This window comes from Cyprinus carpio, chromosome B18 (genome assembly GCF_018340385.1).
Source record: "Cyprinus carpio isolate SPL01 chromosome B18, ASM1834038v1, whole genome shotgun sequence".
NCBI lineage: Eukaryota > Metazoa > Chordata > Actinopteri > Cypriniformes > Cyprinidae > Cyprinus > Cyprinus carpio.
In genome coordinates, this window is record NC_056614.1 from 3,417,944 (window position 1) to 3,434,663 (window position 16,720).

General features: G+C 35.2%; 1 protein-coding gene across 4 annotated transcripts in view; it reads left to right on the top strand.

Moving 5' to 3' along the window:
- The window catches only part of LOC109102771 (A-kinase anchor protein SPHKAP), a 117,807-nt gene that overhangs the window by 73,925 nt on the left and 27,162 nt on the right, over nt 1-16,720 (top strand). For all 4 annotated transcript variants that reach the window (XM_042743486.1, XM_042743485.1, XM_042743488.1 and 1 more), the window contains 2 exons: nt 460-562; nt 4,352-4,462. In XM_042743486.1, the coding sequence (XP_042599420.1) occupies nt 460-562; nt 4,352-4,462 (214 nt within the window). The remainder of the gene's footprint in view (nt 1-459; nt 563-4,351; nt 4,463-16,720) is intronic.

Here is a 16,720-nt window from a genome sequence, read left to right on the forward strand (position 1 = left end):
AAGGGTGAGTAAATGAGGATAATTTTCCTTTTGTGGTAAATTATTGCTTTAAAAGCTGAATTTGTGGTGGAAAAACTGCATTACCCATGATTCTGCACAAAAAAAGTTCACCAATCAACGTGTTGTTGCAAGCTAAAAATACTTACATTTGTGCACATTGTGCATATTTTGCAATACACTTAACATATATTGTTCCTGTAAATATAATCAATTTCAAAAGAATACTTTTATTTTTCTTCATCATTTGATTGTCATTTGCTTCATGGGATTGTAGTTCTTTCCCTCATAGATGGTTGGTTTGGTATGTGGCTTATAATGCTTTAATGAAGACTTTTCTGAAATCCTGATGGAAAAAAATAAATGCTTCTGGAATCAATCCAGCTGAAAAAGTGCAGAGACACTAATGCACTCTGTTGAATTGATGTTGGATTCAGTTGTTGTCTCTCTCTTTTTCCACAGTAATTTCCAATCATCTGCCATGTTTGAGGGGTCTGAGTCCACGGACACACGGGAAGTCAAATCTGAGAGCACCCTTGGGTCCTCTGTCAACGCCTGCAGGAAGGTGTGTGTGTGTGTGTGTGTGTGTTTAAACCTAAATCATGCAAGTGCATGAGCGCAAACACTTCCAGCTACACCAATGTTATCTAGTTAGTGTGCAGTTGGTTTCAGTAGGTTTCACCATATGAGCTCTTGTGGTTGAGCACTAGCGAGAATCTCATGCTCCAATCACAGTGTGATTAACATGAAGCCTTACTGATTGGCTGATCTCCCACCTGTCCAGGGAACAGAGACTCTGGCTTTTTGCCATCAGCACTTTTTACTCTGTAGGCAGCTGCACTACAAGTCAGGTTACATTAGCTGATGCTCTGCCAGTGTGAGCGAGAGAAGGGACAGAGAGAAAGCGGCAGTGTGACAGAACAAGCAGCATGATTAATCCAGTATCTCCCTTGTCTTCTGACTCTTTTAACTTTTGTCTCATTCAGCCAAGCGCTTTATTATTATTAGTGGATTGCTCTTAAAGGAAAGCGGCCCCTGTGGGAGCAGATGCAGGATCAGGGGAAGAGGAAGTTACAATAGCATGACTCTGTGCTAATCAGTTTTGTAGCTCTCATAGGAGCTGTTGTGAGATTAAAGTGGATGGGTCATTATTTATGGGAATAGCACAGGGGTCCACAAACTGATTGAAATATGGTGACTTTTTTTTTCGGTGTTCCTGATTTATTTTTTTATATAGCTATTGTCAGACAGACAGATGATTAAATATATTTAAAAAATAAATTAAACAATAACATGCATTATTAATTGATGTTAGAAAAGATTACATAATAATATTATAGATATACCTTTATAATAATTTTAATAATATATAAAATATATCAAATTATTATTATACAATTATTTATCATTGTTGTTATTACATATATTATTAAATAAATATAAGAATTATTAAAATAAATGGATATATTATAGATAGATAGATAGATAGATAGATAGATAGATAGATAGATAGATAGATAGATAGATAGATAGATAGATAGATAGATAGATAGATTTAAAACTATGCATAATATTTTATAAAAAGTAATTATTTTAATAATAATAACAATAATATAATTAATGTTATTATTATTAACAATAATAATTATTATTATGTAATATTATTTTAATAATTATGTTTAATAACATTGTCATAATATAATAACTACAATATTAATAATCAATATTTGTATAATTATAATATATTCTTTTCTATAATTCCTTTATAATATTTAATCATTATGTATTTAATAATTGCTAGAATAAATATTGCTAGAATGGAATAATGTTGTGGTTGTTGTTTTGTCACAGTTTTTTCTTCAGCTTTGTTTTGGGCTATGCCTGATCTAAAGCTGCTACTTTAAAGTGCTCTTCGTGTTGAATCAGTGTTGAATCTTATTGGTAAACCCAATATGGAAAAAAAATAATCTTTATTTCCACACATCTCTATATTGAAATAAAACAGGGTGTATAATGATGAGAAAGGATTACTGTGAGAGGACATTTTATTTGGCAAGCAGATGCAATGAACTTCATTATTAAATGAAACTACCAAATAACATAAATACATATTCATCTCTCGTGCACGCTAATGATTACCCATCTGCCAAAGGTTACCCATTCTTGTAATATCATATTAGCTCTGTCAGTAGTTTAACCACAGTGAACCGTGACGCAACAGTCCCAGCGACCCTGTCATATGGTGGACTGTGCCAGGAAACAGACGGTACAGATGGCACACACAGCAAGGGCAGAGAAAATACACACATGTATGTGCTCACACATAAATACACACACAAACACCCACAAACTAATTAAATGAACACGTGCACGCGCGTACACACACGGATGTGTTTACTGCTTAAATACACACTGAGATAATCAATGCTTACATAGCCACACTGATGAATGAATCAAACTGAAGGTTACGCACTAACAGAGAGAGTTTGTGTTTGTTTTAGGGATGTCTCACGTACCAGTAGTGCTAGGGGTGCTAATTCAATTAGAGGTTTATATTTTTAGCAAACATTTTCAGTTTGCATCTGTTTGTGCTTGAGTTGGGCACATCCACTTATATAAGCTCATGTTATGAAATATTACATGTTCAGCACGGTTCACTGACAGGCCACACAGTCAACTTTTCATTAATAATCTATAATAGTCCATTACTGACACGGTTACTTGGCTGTGAAGTTGGTATGTTACACACACCAGTGACAGCATGATTGCCAGAAATATGTATTAAATATTCATATGATGATAATAAATTACCAATCACCACAGACATGGCAAGGTCAAAGCTTGCTTGTCCTGATTAGTTAGTATGCTGAATATTAGATTGAGGAAATATCGTTTAAGAGTGAGAGACTAAATTTGTGATCATATACTGCAGCAGTTCAGCTCATATGCACTTGTAATTAAATGTAGTTTAGTTTTGGGGTAATTTGGACAGTGTGGCCTCATAGTAATCCTAGTATTATCATTTATCTTGGGCGATCTGATCTGTAATAAGAGCTAAATACAGGTGTAAATTAATTTCAGAAAGTCAAAGCACATTCAGAGGTGATTACGCGTGATGCACGCAGCCATTTCACATTTGTAGTGTAAACGCTAATGTGTCCTGAATACTCCTAGAGTCCCAACGGCGACACATTAGTATTGTGCCAAAGGGTTTAAATGGAGGACAGGGAGTGCTGTTGAAAATAAAATAAAGAAATTAATAATTCAGTCATTTAAAATGGAAAAATCTAAATAAAGTGGTTTGTTTAAAAATGTATTGAAATGTACAGATAGTGTAATTAGAACATTGAGATATGCAGATACATAAAAGAACATTGATGTCAGGAAGCCTGAAAAACGTAGAGGATTAAGAAAAATTTAAGAAAGTTCAAATGTGCATGTTTTATATTGTCTGTATGTTATTTTATTAAATAAACGTGAAATTATTTTATTAAGTAAAATATTTCTGTAAAATATGTGATGATTTTTGCACCTGTGTTGGTAAAAATTTTTTTGATTTTGCTTGTTTTTGTAATAAATGTGTTATTGATGGCAAGTATGTCATGTGGATGTGATCAGCTTTTAAGTGTAATTATCTTTTTTTTTTCTTTTTTTAAGAAGAATTAACATTATTTTGGGAAATGATATTAATAATGTTAAAAAGTAAAAAGAAAAAAGAAAAAAAAAAATTAATCAGTATTGTATCAATTAAAAAAAAGTCTGTTATCACCAATTCCTAAACCCAACTGACAAATGGATTTTAAAATTTAAAAACGAAAAATCTAAAATTAAGTTATTTTAGTGTTATTTTATCATTATATGTAACTAACATTTTAAACATGAATTAAAAGTATTAAATATGCTGTCTACAATTTTGACAATTTGAAGTGATTTAATAAAGTTTTATATTCCAAATAATTTAATTATTAATTCATAAAAAAGATTAATTAAACATTTTTGATATTTTTTAATTGATTCCAGACATTTAACACTTCATTTTACATTTAAATGGCACTAGTACTTTACAGTTAGACATGAATTTTCAACCCAATTCAGTTAAAAAATGTGTCTGAAATAAACAAAACATTATTTACACTGGCATGAAATCTGACACCTTTCTTGATAAAATCACACATGGGAACTTCACACATTTAATGCGCAATATTAAAAAAATTGCCTACAGTGCCTTGCAGGTGTCTTGGCTGAGCACATATGAGCGGTTCACCCGATACGGATGTAAACAGGGTCTGTGAGTTCAAACATGCTTTTTTTTAATGCTTTGTCTCAGTCTGAAAGAAGTGTGTGTTTGTGTCAGGTTTTGTGCAGTAACAGTGTTCTGGATTCGTCGGAGTACTGGCTGAAGAACGATAAGGCGCTCTGCAGAATTGGGTTCCTGGAGGACCAGCACGACGGCGGCTGCCCTACAGTGAGTCTCTCTCACGTATCACACTCTCAGAAGTGCTGAACTCATCTACACACATATGTCCATACGTTTGATTAACAGTGTGTGTGTGTGTGTGTGTGTGTGTGTGTGTGTGACTGCGTGGAAGTGCGGTGTCATTTATATTGTGTTCAGCCTCCCAATGATAAATGTGCTCTTGATTGGGGTGATAATGTGGTATGATGTTGGCTGTGGCTGAATAATATATGCAGTAATTCTCTGAACTGAGAGAATACATTTAGTTGCACTAACTGTAGGATGGGATAATTAGAGTCTAATGACAGATTTTATACCTCACTTTACTTTAATGACAAGTTTCTTGTCTCATGTAAATGACGGCTCTGTACCCATCTCACTGTGCATAACATTATGCCATGATCTCACTAGCATTTCTGCTCCTTGGGGATGAAACCCTACCTGTCTGATTATCTGCCTAATGCTAATTTTATGGAAATTTAGCGCTAGGATTTTTAAGTGTTGCAAGTCTTTCCTTAATTTTTGTGAGGTCTGGAGCATTTTACTAGAATTCAACTAATTGAAATTATGAATTTAGTTTGGGAAATGCAGCAGACCTCTTTACAAAAAAAAAATAATAATAATAGTATAGGCTTACGATACTCAATTCTGATTGAATGTGTGTGTTATTTCAGCATGCGTTTATTTTGGCAAAACTACTAAACAAAAATATCATGCCTCCTCACTGACAGCTGTAAGTTTAAAAAAAAAAAAACTGACCTTAATTAAAAAAATTGTCAACCTGTTGCAGACAACTTGTTAAATCAACTAGTTATGGTTGAAAGTGTAAGTGAAAGTGAAAGTGACGTGACATTCAGCCAAGTATGGTGACCCATACTCAGAATTCGTGCTCTGCATTTAACCCATCCGAAGTGCACACACACAGAGCAGTGAACACACACACACACTGTGAACACACACCCGGAGCAGTGGGCAGCCATTTTATGCTGCGGCGCCCGGGGAGCAGTTGGGGGTTCGATGCCTTGCTCAAGGGCACCTAAGTCATGGTATTGAAGGTGGAGAGAGAACTGTACATGCACTCCCCCCACCCACAATTCCTGCCGGCCCGAGACTCGAACTCACAACCCTTCGATTGGGAGTCCGACTCTCTAACCATTAGGCCACAACTTCCTATATGAACTTTTTTTGGTGGTTTGTTTCTTATTAAATTTCAATGGTTTTCTAAGTTTTCTAAATTTGTGGACATTTTCAGACTTTTTTTCTCGTAATTTTGACTTTTTTCTATGAATTAAAGTTAGCATTTCACAGTTTGAAATTTTCTTCTTGATCTTGTGAGTTTCTGTCTCACAATTATGTTTGTATCTCCCAGTTCTGCGTTTTTATCTTGAAATCTTGAAGTTTACTGTATGTCTCGCAATTCTGACTTTTTTCTCAGAAATTCTCAAAATTACTGCAAGTATTTATACTTTTCTTCTCAAAATTGTTTATATCATGCAGTTCTACATGATATGAATGAATATCTTGATATTCTTATATCTCTTACAATTTTGACTTTTTCATTTCTGTCAATTTTGACAGTTTTTATTTCAGGTGCACTAAGTTGTTGTTGTTTTTTTTTGTTTGTTTAAATGTAAAAACAAAAAAAAAAATCTTGCAATCCATCTTGCATAAAGTTTACAAATGTAAAAATTTCTTTTTTTTAAATAATAGTTACAATATGATTATTTCAAGCTGCAATTTATGATGGAAACTTATAATTTTAAATTAAACTTTTCAATTTTAACAAAATTATTTGTTCAGATGATTTTTGGACAGGTTTTAAACAAATACATTTGTTAGAAAAACTTTTTTGTAAGTTGGATTTGCAGTGAAACATGCAAAAATCTACTTGGCACACACTGTAATAAAACCAGTACTATTTTAATTGTTTAAAGTGGGGCTGATGACAGCTGGTTCTGTAGCCAGGAAACTACAACCCATAATTTGTGATGGCAGAAAATCGCATAACATGTTCTGAATGGGGGTGGTCAGATTGTGACTCTTCCGCCCGCAGGCTCAGGTGCAGTCAGAATAGGTTTCATCAGGGCTGTGCATTTACTGCACTGATGTCACGCATGATGTTCCTTTAACACAAAAGCTTTGCACAGGGAATCAAACCCACACACACCAGCTGGCGCTGAGATACTAATGCCAGCACTGAGTGCCAACGTTACACTCAAGTAGCGAGAGAACGTGAGAAAGACACACTCTTAAGAAATTCAGCAGACACATTCTTCAGCAGACATCTTAAAAAATGCATGGTTGCAATTGAAATTAAATATTTTAAGTTGAAAACATTATTTTGATGAGTTCTGTTGACAATGTTGATCAACTTAAATGTTAAAATTAGGGCTGTCATCGTTAAGGCATTAACACATGCGATTCATTTTACAATACTTAACGTGTTAAAATAATTTAAGGCAGTTAACACAAAATTACTGAAGCACTATTCTATTCTATTCTAACCCTTTAACCCAATTTTGCTTCTCTGCTTGGGATCAGATCATTTTAAGCTGCTAAACTCTGGGAATGTTTTCAGTCCAATGATCCAGGAAGCGAATGCATTCAAACAATCCGTCCAAAACAGCGCTAATATAAAGGAAACCAGGCTGATTACATCAGAGATTGCAGAGCTCTGTCATATTCTGTGATTGTCTCTGAACAGCGCGAGCCCTCACACGTCGCGCTGCGTGAAGTACAGACTGAACGGATTGTCAACATCCCACCGCCAGATGAGACGCAAACTACAGTTTCTTTCATATGTGCTTATATGGGCTCCTTTGGTGTCCTTTTGGAGTAAGTGTCCTTTTTTGGAAAGACATCTAAATTTATGTTGAAAAAAGCTTGCAGAAAATACAGATTTTTAAAAATCACCCTTTAATCTTTTGTTTTACTATACTATAGCAAATGATGACAAAATAAACATTTGAAACAAAATAAATGGTCTATGCTTAATTTCATGAAGTGTGCGATTAATAGCGATTAATCAGAGAAAAAGGGGTGTGATTAATCTGATTAAAAAAATTAATCGATTGACAGCCCTAGTTAAAATGAAGTGTAGTAATTTTATGTGTTTTTGTAGTGCTGTCAATCGATTTAAAAAAAACTTCAGTAATTATTAGGGGAGTGACGAGACACTTATCCCACGAGACGAGACACGAGACTGGGTTTACGAGAACGATATGAGACGAGAATTTTAGACTTTTTTAAAGAAATCTTCAATGATGAAATATTTATTTTTTAATTGTATTTTATTTGATTGGATATATAGGGGTGAATAAAGAATGTAGGTTCATTTTGAAAGCAAATTGTACTTTATGAAATTAAATATCTATTTTAATAAATTTTATGCAGGTATAAACAACATGTAAACACTGTAAAAGGTTTTGCCACAAACTCAACTGAAAGGCAAGTAATTGCAAAAAATGATATAGTATGAATAAAAATAAATAAACAACACATAATATCCCTTTAAAGTAGAAGTCAGTCAAGTTTATTAATTAGTAAACTCCTTTTTAATAGTATATATATTTTCACATCAATTTATTAAAAGTTTAACAAAAATTACATGTACAGGGCCTTATGTAATGTTTTATTTTTTCTCACCATATTATTTATTTTTATTGTTACCAAATTATGTGTTTTAGCATGTCTAACTATTTGAATGCATGAAAACTTAATTTATTCATTTTATTTTTTCTTAAAGTAGCCTTATGAATTTTTTTTTTCCCTCAGCAACTCTGTGTTGTGTATTTACATTTTTCTGGTTATCAGATGAAGGCATAAAACATTAATTTCATCATTTATCATTTAATTATTGAAAACTAAGCAAACTTTAAAGGGGGATTTACTATTAAAATTAAAACAGGGAAGAAATGTTGTGTGATTATTCCTTTAAAATAATGTTCGTTTCATTTTAGTAGTAGAAGTAGTAGTAGTAGGCTGTGTACATTCTATTGTCATTATTTCAAATCGGACTTTTATTTTGCCGTGAATACCTTTACAGTTCTGTGTATGTGATATGACACTAGTTTTACGCGAATCAAACGGTAAAATGCTCATGAAGTGGAGATGCTGTTCATGTGTTTCGCGAATCAAACCGTAAAATGCTCATGAAGTGAATCACTGCAAGCGTCACGTGTGTGTGTGTGTGTGTGTGTGTGTGTGTGTGTGTGTGTGTGTGTGTGTGTGTGTGTGTGTGTGTAAACCGCGATTTTGTGTGATTCTTTTTTAGAGACAGGCAGAACGTGCAGGATTCATATTTAAATCGACTTTTGCGGCATTATATTTACATATACTAGGCCATATCATGATTTAAGTGGAATGACCTACTTTTGGTTAATTAATTCAGAATTTGAAAAATTCCGTGACATTCCGTGTTAAACTGTGAATTTTATTTTTATGACTGGATAAAGACTTCACTGCGTAATTTTCCCTCTTATCATGCACCCACTTGCCTGATGTGAACATAATATCTTACATACCTTACATTACATACCACTGGTGAAGGGGCCAGTGTAACGCAAATATATCTGAAAGATATGCACTAGGATATCGTCACCTTCTCGCGAGACCAGTCAGATCTGGTCCATTACTGTTGGTGCTGTAGGGGTTAAAAAACAGAACTGTATGCGTCTTGCGGAAGAACATTGTAGCCAAATATATAGTCCGATAAAATATAATAGTTCAATAAAATAGTCAGAATATAAAAACTTATTACAGGCATGCCATAAGGATTGAGGATAAGTCAAATGCATAGGCGCGGGAAGTGGGGGTGCTGAGGGTGCTGAAGCACCCCCTGTTTTTTGTGGGCAACTGTTTAACTTTTGGGAAAAAAAATGTTTTTTGTGTGGGGGTGCTGAACATTTAAAAAATGCAAGTAGCTGGTATTTGTGGCAGATTGTGATTGTGCTAGTCAAGATTATATAAGGCGGCTGCCAATTGTTAAATTCAGTGGTGTAGATGGTAAAGCGGGTGTCATTCTATCCATTTTGACGCGATCGAACTGGGTTCGAATCTGCCTTTTCGCGAACTTTTTTTCTCCCTTTTCAAACTTCAGATCATGTCGGAAAAGCATCATAAAGTTTAAAATTAAGTATTGGGTAGGATTAGGAAGGTTTTTTTTCCCAATAAGGTGGCATCCATTTAATAATTTGAATTAAAATTTACACTCAATTTGCACTCAACTGGTTTATAATGTATTATAATGCTGAGGTGCAGATAACTGCAACTATTTTTTTTTTTTTATAACATACAAAAACTACAGAGGAATCTGTACCTAACCAAAGTAAAGACTAGATGCCCGACTCCAGACCCGGACAGCCTCATAAAGGTGATTCATTAGACTCTCCCTTAGCAGCTCAGTGTTTTACATTTCTGTCAGAAAAAAGGACCATTTACATCCAAATGTAATTTAATGCACACAGAACACAACCTATAAATATATTTCAGAATATAAATTGCTTAATCGGCCATTTTCAGTAAGATTTAACGTTACTAAATGTGTTTGTGTTCCTGTGCGTTTAACTTGAATAATGTCCAAAGGGTATCTGTTTTAAAGCAGTGGTTAATTCACTCGTTGATTTGTTTAAAATCTACTTTGTGATTCTGTTGGCGAACATGTTTATGGTGCATTCTTTTTTGGTTTTTTATTTATAGTTGAGTATAAATAGACAGCGCAGCCTTTACAAATAATTCTCGTGCAATGTATCTGGTTGCCATGACAACCTCACGCACTTGCTGCTGCGCGAATCAAAGTAAAACCGCTTTTAATGGTAACTTACATGGATTGTGACTTTGTACGTTTACTACAGAAATGCTAAAATGTGTTTAAAAGTTTGACTGACAAGCGTCAGGCTACGCCTATGTGTATAAATAGAATTGAGCTATTTGCAGTTTAAATAGCATATCACTAAAATACCTGCTATAACCCTTAAAGTACAAAAGTTACTGATTTCCTATTTTCTTTTGTTCTTTGATGAACAGACATCACAGCAGCTGGGTTATTTGGCTGCTGTTCCTTTAAGAGCTGCCGCTGCTGAATGTGATGTAGATCTGAGGGTTTAAGTAGAGGAGCAAACAAAGGAACTGACGAGTTAATTAATCAGACACAGGTGAATGGAATGACAATCAGGAAACTAAGGAAAACTAGGTCAGGGGAACAGACAAACTGAAAATACAATGAAAACTAGGACAAAAACCAAACATAATCCTGACAACAGGCTGCAGAGTGTCAAGGGCTTTTGCTTAACCCGTTCATGACCTCTTCTTGATAACTGAACAGTTTAAGGTGTTAATATGACTGCACACATTGCCAGTTCATTAAGCATAAGCTCATGTAAACACACTCAATATATCTTTGTACCTTTCTTGACATTTTCCAGCTCGTCTCCCTTGTCTTCTTCCTCTGTTTTCTTTTTGGTAAAAAAAAACTCAAGACATTACATTTTGTGTAATCTAATATTTTTCTCTCATCTTCATACTCTGTACAGCAATTAACTTGTGCTTTGATCTCAGCTGGACATGGAGGAATCATGCGTCCACAAAACCGGCGTGTGAGAAATGAATTTGGCATTCATTCTAATTTAGATTATTAGTTGTCATTTAGCAGACAGCTTCTTGTAAAGGAAGAGGACAGAATGCTAATTGCACAGCCAGTCCCTCTGGAGCAGCCTGGTGTTTGGTGTGTTTCTCGAGAAGGACTGAGTTAAATGAGTTAAGAAGCCTCCAGTTTCTGGGTCACTCATACCTGGGATTAAAAGTACATCCATTTCATTAGTAGATCAGAAAATAATCCACTAGGATAAAACACTCCCAGAAATGTTCTTCTCTGATTAAATTCAGTTTGATTATGATGTGTGTGTTATAAGTGAAGATGTGGGTTTGATCGAGAGGCAGGGGTCAGCGGCAGGCTGGGGTCAGTTAGGAAGCCGTTTTAGGTTACCGTGGAAACAGAATGACATTATTGATAGCTTCAGTCTGTAATTAAACAAGTTGTTTTTGTGAGTATGCAAATGTGGACAATAGTTAAGAAAATAAAGAATGTGTGATTCTCTATTTGTTTTTTGTTTTTTTAGTTCTCACTCTTTTAAAAGGCTTCTCTCATCTTCCCTTTCTCTTGTTTTATCTCTTGTCCCTTTATCTCATATCCTCTCATTCCATCTCATCTCATCTTCTTGTCTCTTCTCTCATCACTTCTCTCTTCTCATCTCGTTTGTCTCCACACGTTTCTTCTTGTTTCCTCTCCTCTAACTTTTTCTGTCTTTCATTGTCATTTCTTGCCTCTTCTCTTCATGTCTGTTCTTCTCATTCTTGTCTCTTCACCTTGTCTTGTCTTTTGTCTTCTCGACTTTTCTCATTGGCTACGTTTACATGCACCCAAATAATCCGTTTGTAATCGGATTGAGGGCTCAATCGGATTGAAAAACATTCATATAAACACCTTAATGGATCCGATTGAGCTTGAAGGATTGAAGGGGGTGGTTTATTCCTCTTCTAATACGATTGAGCGTGCATGTAAACATCAGATTGAACCACGAAACTGAAAGAACTGTGCGCATGTGCAACGACGCAGAAATAACGTAATGACGTATGACTCACAGAACATTCCTCTTCTAATACGATTGAGCGTGCATGTTATAAATGCATGTCCTGTCATTATATGCATGTCCTGTCATTATAAAACTCTCCTTTCACTCTGTAAAGTGGAGCAGTACAACCTTGTTTTGGATAGTTGTGATAAATATGAGCAGCACAGCACAGTGGTTACATGTATATTTATCCATAAACGGGTAAATATTAATTCTTCTGTTAAAAACAAATAAAGAAACCATGTAGGAGAGTGGTTATTATGTGCAAACAGTGAGAAACTCAATATTATCTATATGTCACTTTCACTTTTAACTTTCACTATTTGAGCAGTGTGCGCATGTAAAAAAACAAAAACAAAAGTATTCAGATTTGAAGAGAAACTCAATATTATCTATATGTCACTTTTGTTTTTTTCTTTCATGTTCTCATCTCTTCTTGTCCCTTCTCTTCTCATATTTTCTTTGATTTGCCTCTTCTCTTTTCGTCTCATATTGTCTCATCTTTTCCATTCTCTTTTCACCTCATCTCTTCTCATCTCCTCTCTTCTCGTCTCCTTGCCTTGTCTCTTCTCTTCTTGTCTCCTTGCCTTTCTCAGGTCCTCTTGTATCTTCTTGTCTTCTTGTCCTCATCTTGTGTCTTCTTTTCTCTCTTCTCCACACCTTGTCTTTTCTCTTCTTGTCTCCTCGCCTGTCTCATGTCCTCTCGTATCTTCTTGTCTCTTCTTTTTTTTGTCTTGTCCTCATCTTGTATCTTCTTGTCTCTCCTCTCATCTCCTCGCCTTGTCTTTTCTTGTCTTGTCTCCTCACCTGTCTCGTGTCCTCTTGTATATTCTTGTCTTCTCGCATTGTCTTGTCCTCATTTTGTGACTTCTTGTCTCCCTTCTCATCTAATCTCCTCGCCTTGTCTTTTCTCTTCTTGTCTCCTCACCTGTCTCATTTCTTCTTCTTGTGTCCTCTCTCTCTCTCCTTCTTGTCTCTCTTCTCATCTCCTCGCCTTGTCTTTTCTCTTCTTGTCTCCTCACCTTGTCTCATGTCTTCTTCTTGTGTCCTCTTTTTTTTGTTTTTTTCTTTTGATCTTGTCTTTTACTTGTCTCATCTGTTCTCATCTTTTCACCTTGTCTCATTTTTACTCTTGTCTTCTTGTCTTTCTTCTCTTCCAACCTCTTTTCATTCCTCATGTCTTTTCTCTTGCTGTCTCTGTTTGTCTTTTTTTGTCTCATCTCACCTCAATTCATCTGTTCTCTTCTCTTCTCTTCTTTTCTCTCCCATCTCAATTAATCTTTTCTCATCTCTTCTCTTCTTGTCTCTCATCTCGTGTCATCTGGTCTCCATGCAGCAGAAGGCTTGTACAGAGCCAAGGAGGTTATGTAACGCCCTGAGAGACAGACAGATGGTTTGTGGAGGGCACTGCATGTAGTGTGACATTACAGAGACCATGTGCGTCTGTATTTTGACGTGTGTGAATGTGTGTTTTGCACCAAAGCTGTAGGCCACCCTAGACTCTGTTTGGTCAAATGAGATTACACACTTACACACTGTTTGATCAGGAGTATCATCTTTTATTCAGACTTCTGTTTGTGTTTATGCCTCCAGTAAGAGTGATACTGTAGGTCAATCCTATCCCATCTGACTGTAACCAAGCTAACCATGAACCCCATATCACCTCATTCTTAAGGTCAGCGATATGACAGGACTTATTTGAAACTCTAATCAGACCCTTAAAGATGGGCTGAAATAACACCTATCATTATATAAGTCAGTCAAAGATGATCTAGGAGATTGTGAAAGAGAGGAACAGATAAGCTGAGCTTGTATGAAGTTTCTGTCTCCTCCTGTGTTAGAGGTTTGTTTACAGTACTTTTGTCATATAATTTTTTTCAGTGTCTATTAACACTAAGTGCAAATAACATGCCTTGTTGGCAGAGGCAATTTACACTAGCTCCACCCACAAATGTGTGAAAGGGATGGTCAGGACTAGAAAAGCCAGCCAACAATTGTCAGCTCCAGTGGTGTAGATTTTAAAGCGCGTACCGTAGTCTTCTTACCAAACTTTTTTTCTCCCTTTTCAAATCTCATATCACATCGGAAAGGCATTTATTTACAATAAAAATTAAGGAAATAATCAAAAAGTTGAAAATAAAGTATCGAGTAGGGTAAGGGTAGGGGTAGGGAAGGTTTTATTTGTCCCAATAAGGTGCCATCCATTTAATAATTTGAATTAATTGAATTATAATTTACACTTAATTATTTTATTATTGCATACTGTTTTATAATGTATTATAATAAAGGTGCAGATAATTGCCACTATTTGCAATAAGTAGTATAAATAGCAGAAAATCCTGCTATTTTAAAAGTGTAAATAGAATCTATCGCTAACTGCATTTAGTGTTAATAGCATATTGTTAAAACTACTGCTATTTTCACTTAGTGTAAATACAATCCATTGCAATTTGTGTACATAGCCTCTATCGCTATTTTCACTTAGTGTAAATACAATCCATTGCAATTTGTGTACATAGCCTCTATCGCTATTTGCACTTAGTGTAAATAGCATGTATCGCTAAGAAAATATGCTATTTTCACTGCAAATAGCAGCTGCCAATTTATTTTTCTTTGAGGCCTGATTCTAATGTCAGTAAAAGGTATTTTTGCTTGAAAAATAGTCATAATTTAGGTATACATGACACATTCAATCTTCTCCCTGTCCATTTATAATTTACAAGGTTGTTAATCTCTGCTAGTAGTAGATGCTGTAACTACACCATCTGGACCCATAAAGCATCTTTCTCCATTGATGACCTTTCAAAATGAGCTGTTTTCTGTTTAGTCACTAGGTCCAATATATTTGCCACTACACCATCCCTCACCAGCCTCTTTGCAAAGCCAAATACATTGTGACAGATTCATAAAACATTCTGTGTTGAAATGTATTAAGATGTCAATATGTTTTTGCAGTTTAGTTTCAGTAAAATGTATTTTTGAGCTGGAGAGAAAGTGTTCTGAAATACAGTATACAGTTTTTTTATGATCCTTTCAATGATTTTTAACTCTTTAAAGTTGAAGTGAAGCAGTCCGTTAAGTTAACATTATTTAGTAGTGATTTTCACTTTGATTAAAAAATATATAACAAACATGATTACTGTAACCATTTTAAAGAAAAAATGTTGTTTTGTTATAGCTTTGGAGCAAGGGTGCCTTCATCTTGCAGTACCACCGCGTGTGACGTCACGGGGTTGGTTTGCTCCGATGGCCAGTGCAGTAATATAAGCATTTCTTTACATTTTGAACACATGAATGTTATTTTAACACATAAATAATTTGGTTTTTACCATAATTTGAATAAATATTCAACTTCAAACTGTCTATATGTTAAGTTTTGATCGTGGTATTCCAAATATTGTTTTTATAATGCGAGGCGCAACGTGATGTAAACAAACAACGCTTCATACAATATCACTGATGTCGCATTTTATTGTTATGTCAGACCATTAAGACATATGTATTACATTGACTGGTTCACCAGATGTATGTATCATATTTTATGTTCACATGCGAATACAATTAGCTTTCCTGCTGTTAACAGGACGCAGTGTTTAACTAATCAGCTATCTGAACAATCGGACCAGTGCTGCTTCCTCAATAAAGTTTATCATTCTCACGTGTTTTAAGTCGTGTTATTTAAATATTAAAGTGTTTTAAGCCATTCAAGTGTGAGACAGCCATTTTCTGAAGGAGATTTAAATGCGGTACTCACGCGTTGTGACTGTGATATAGATCATTTCTGTCTGCGCTGGCAGCGGTGCCGCACACACACACACACACACACACACACACACAGAAAGCCAGAGCTCGGCTCGGACAGCGCGTGAGTAGGCCAAATTCAGCTTTCTTTTACACCTTCATCAACAAAAGCACACAAAGCAAGTCGGAATGACAGTCTTGGGGAGTATCCACATAAACGAGTATTTTTTCCGAACAGCACTTTACCCCAAACCAGCAGGTTCACGACTTCTTCAACCCCTAATAGGTCCTACTGCTTGGCCCCATCGACGTATATGCTCTAATGCACAGGCAATTGCACGGTCATCTTCCTCCATTTCAAAACAAGTGTGTGCTCAAAATGTAAAGAAATGCTTATATTACTGCACTGGCCATCGGAGCGAACCAACCACGTGACGTCACACGCGGTGGTACTGCAAGATGACGGCCCCCTTGCTCCAAAAGTTATAACAAAACAATTTTTTTTTTCTTTAAAACGGTTACATTAATCATGTTTGTTATATATTTTTTTATTAAAATGGAAGTTATTTTCCTGAATAATGCAAACTTGGTGTAGTTTCTTGTTCTTGGCTTAAATGGTGCAGATCATTGCATTTCACTTTATGTGTTGATTAGTATCACCTATCTGAAATATTCTCAGTAGTGTAGACTTGCATGTATACAGATTAGAATTCATTAGCACTCTTATTTGTTTTGTCTGAAATATGAATCTCCATATATAACACCTTATACACTACAAATACACCTGCAAACATTTTCGCTAAACATAGAATGCTTATTGTCATTATAGTTATGCATTTTGATATATGCATAGTGGTTATTGCATGACCACACTTCATCTGTAAATGTAGTGGCTACT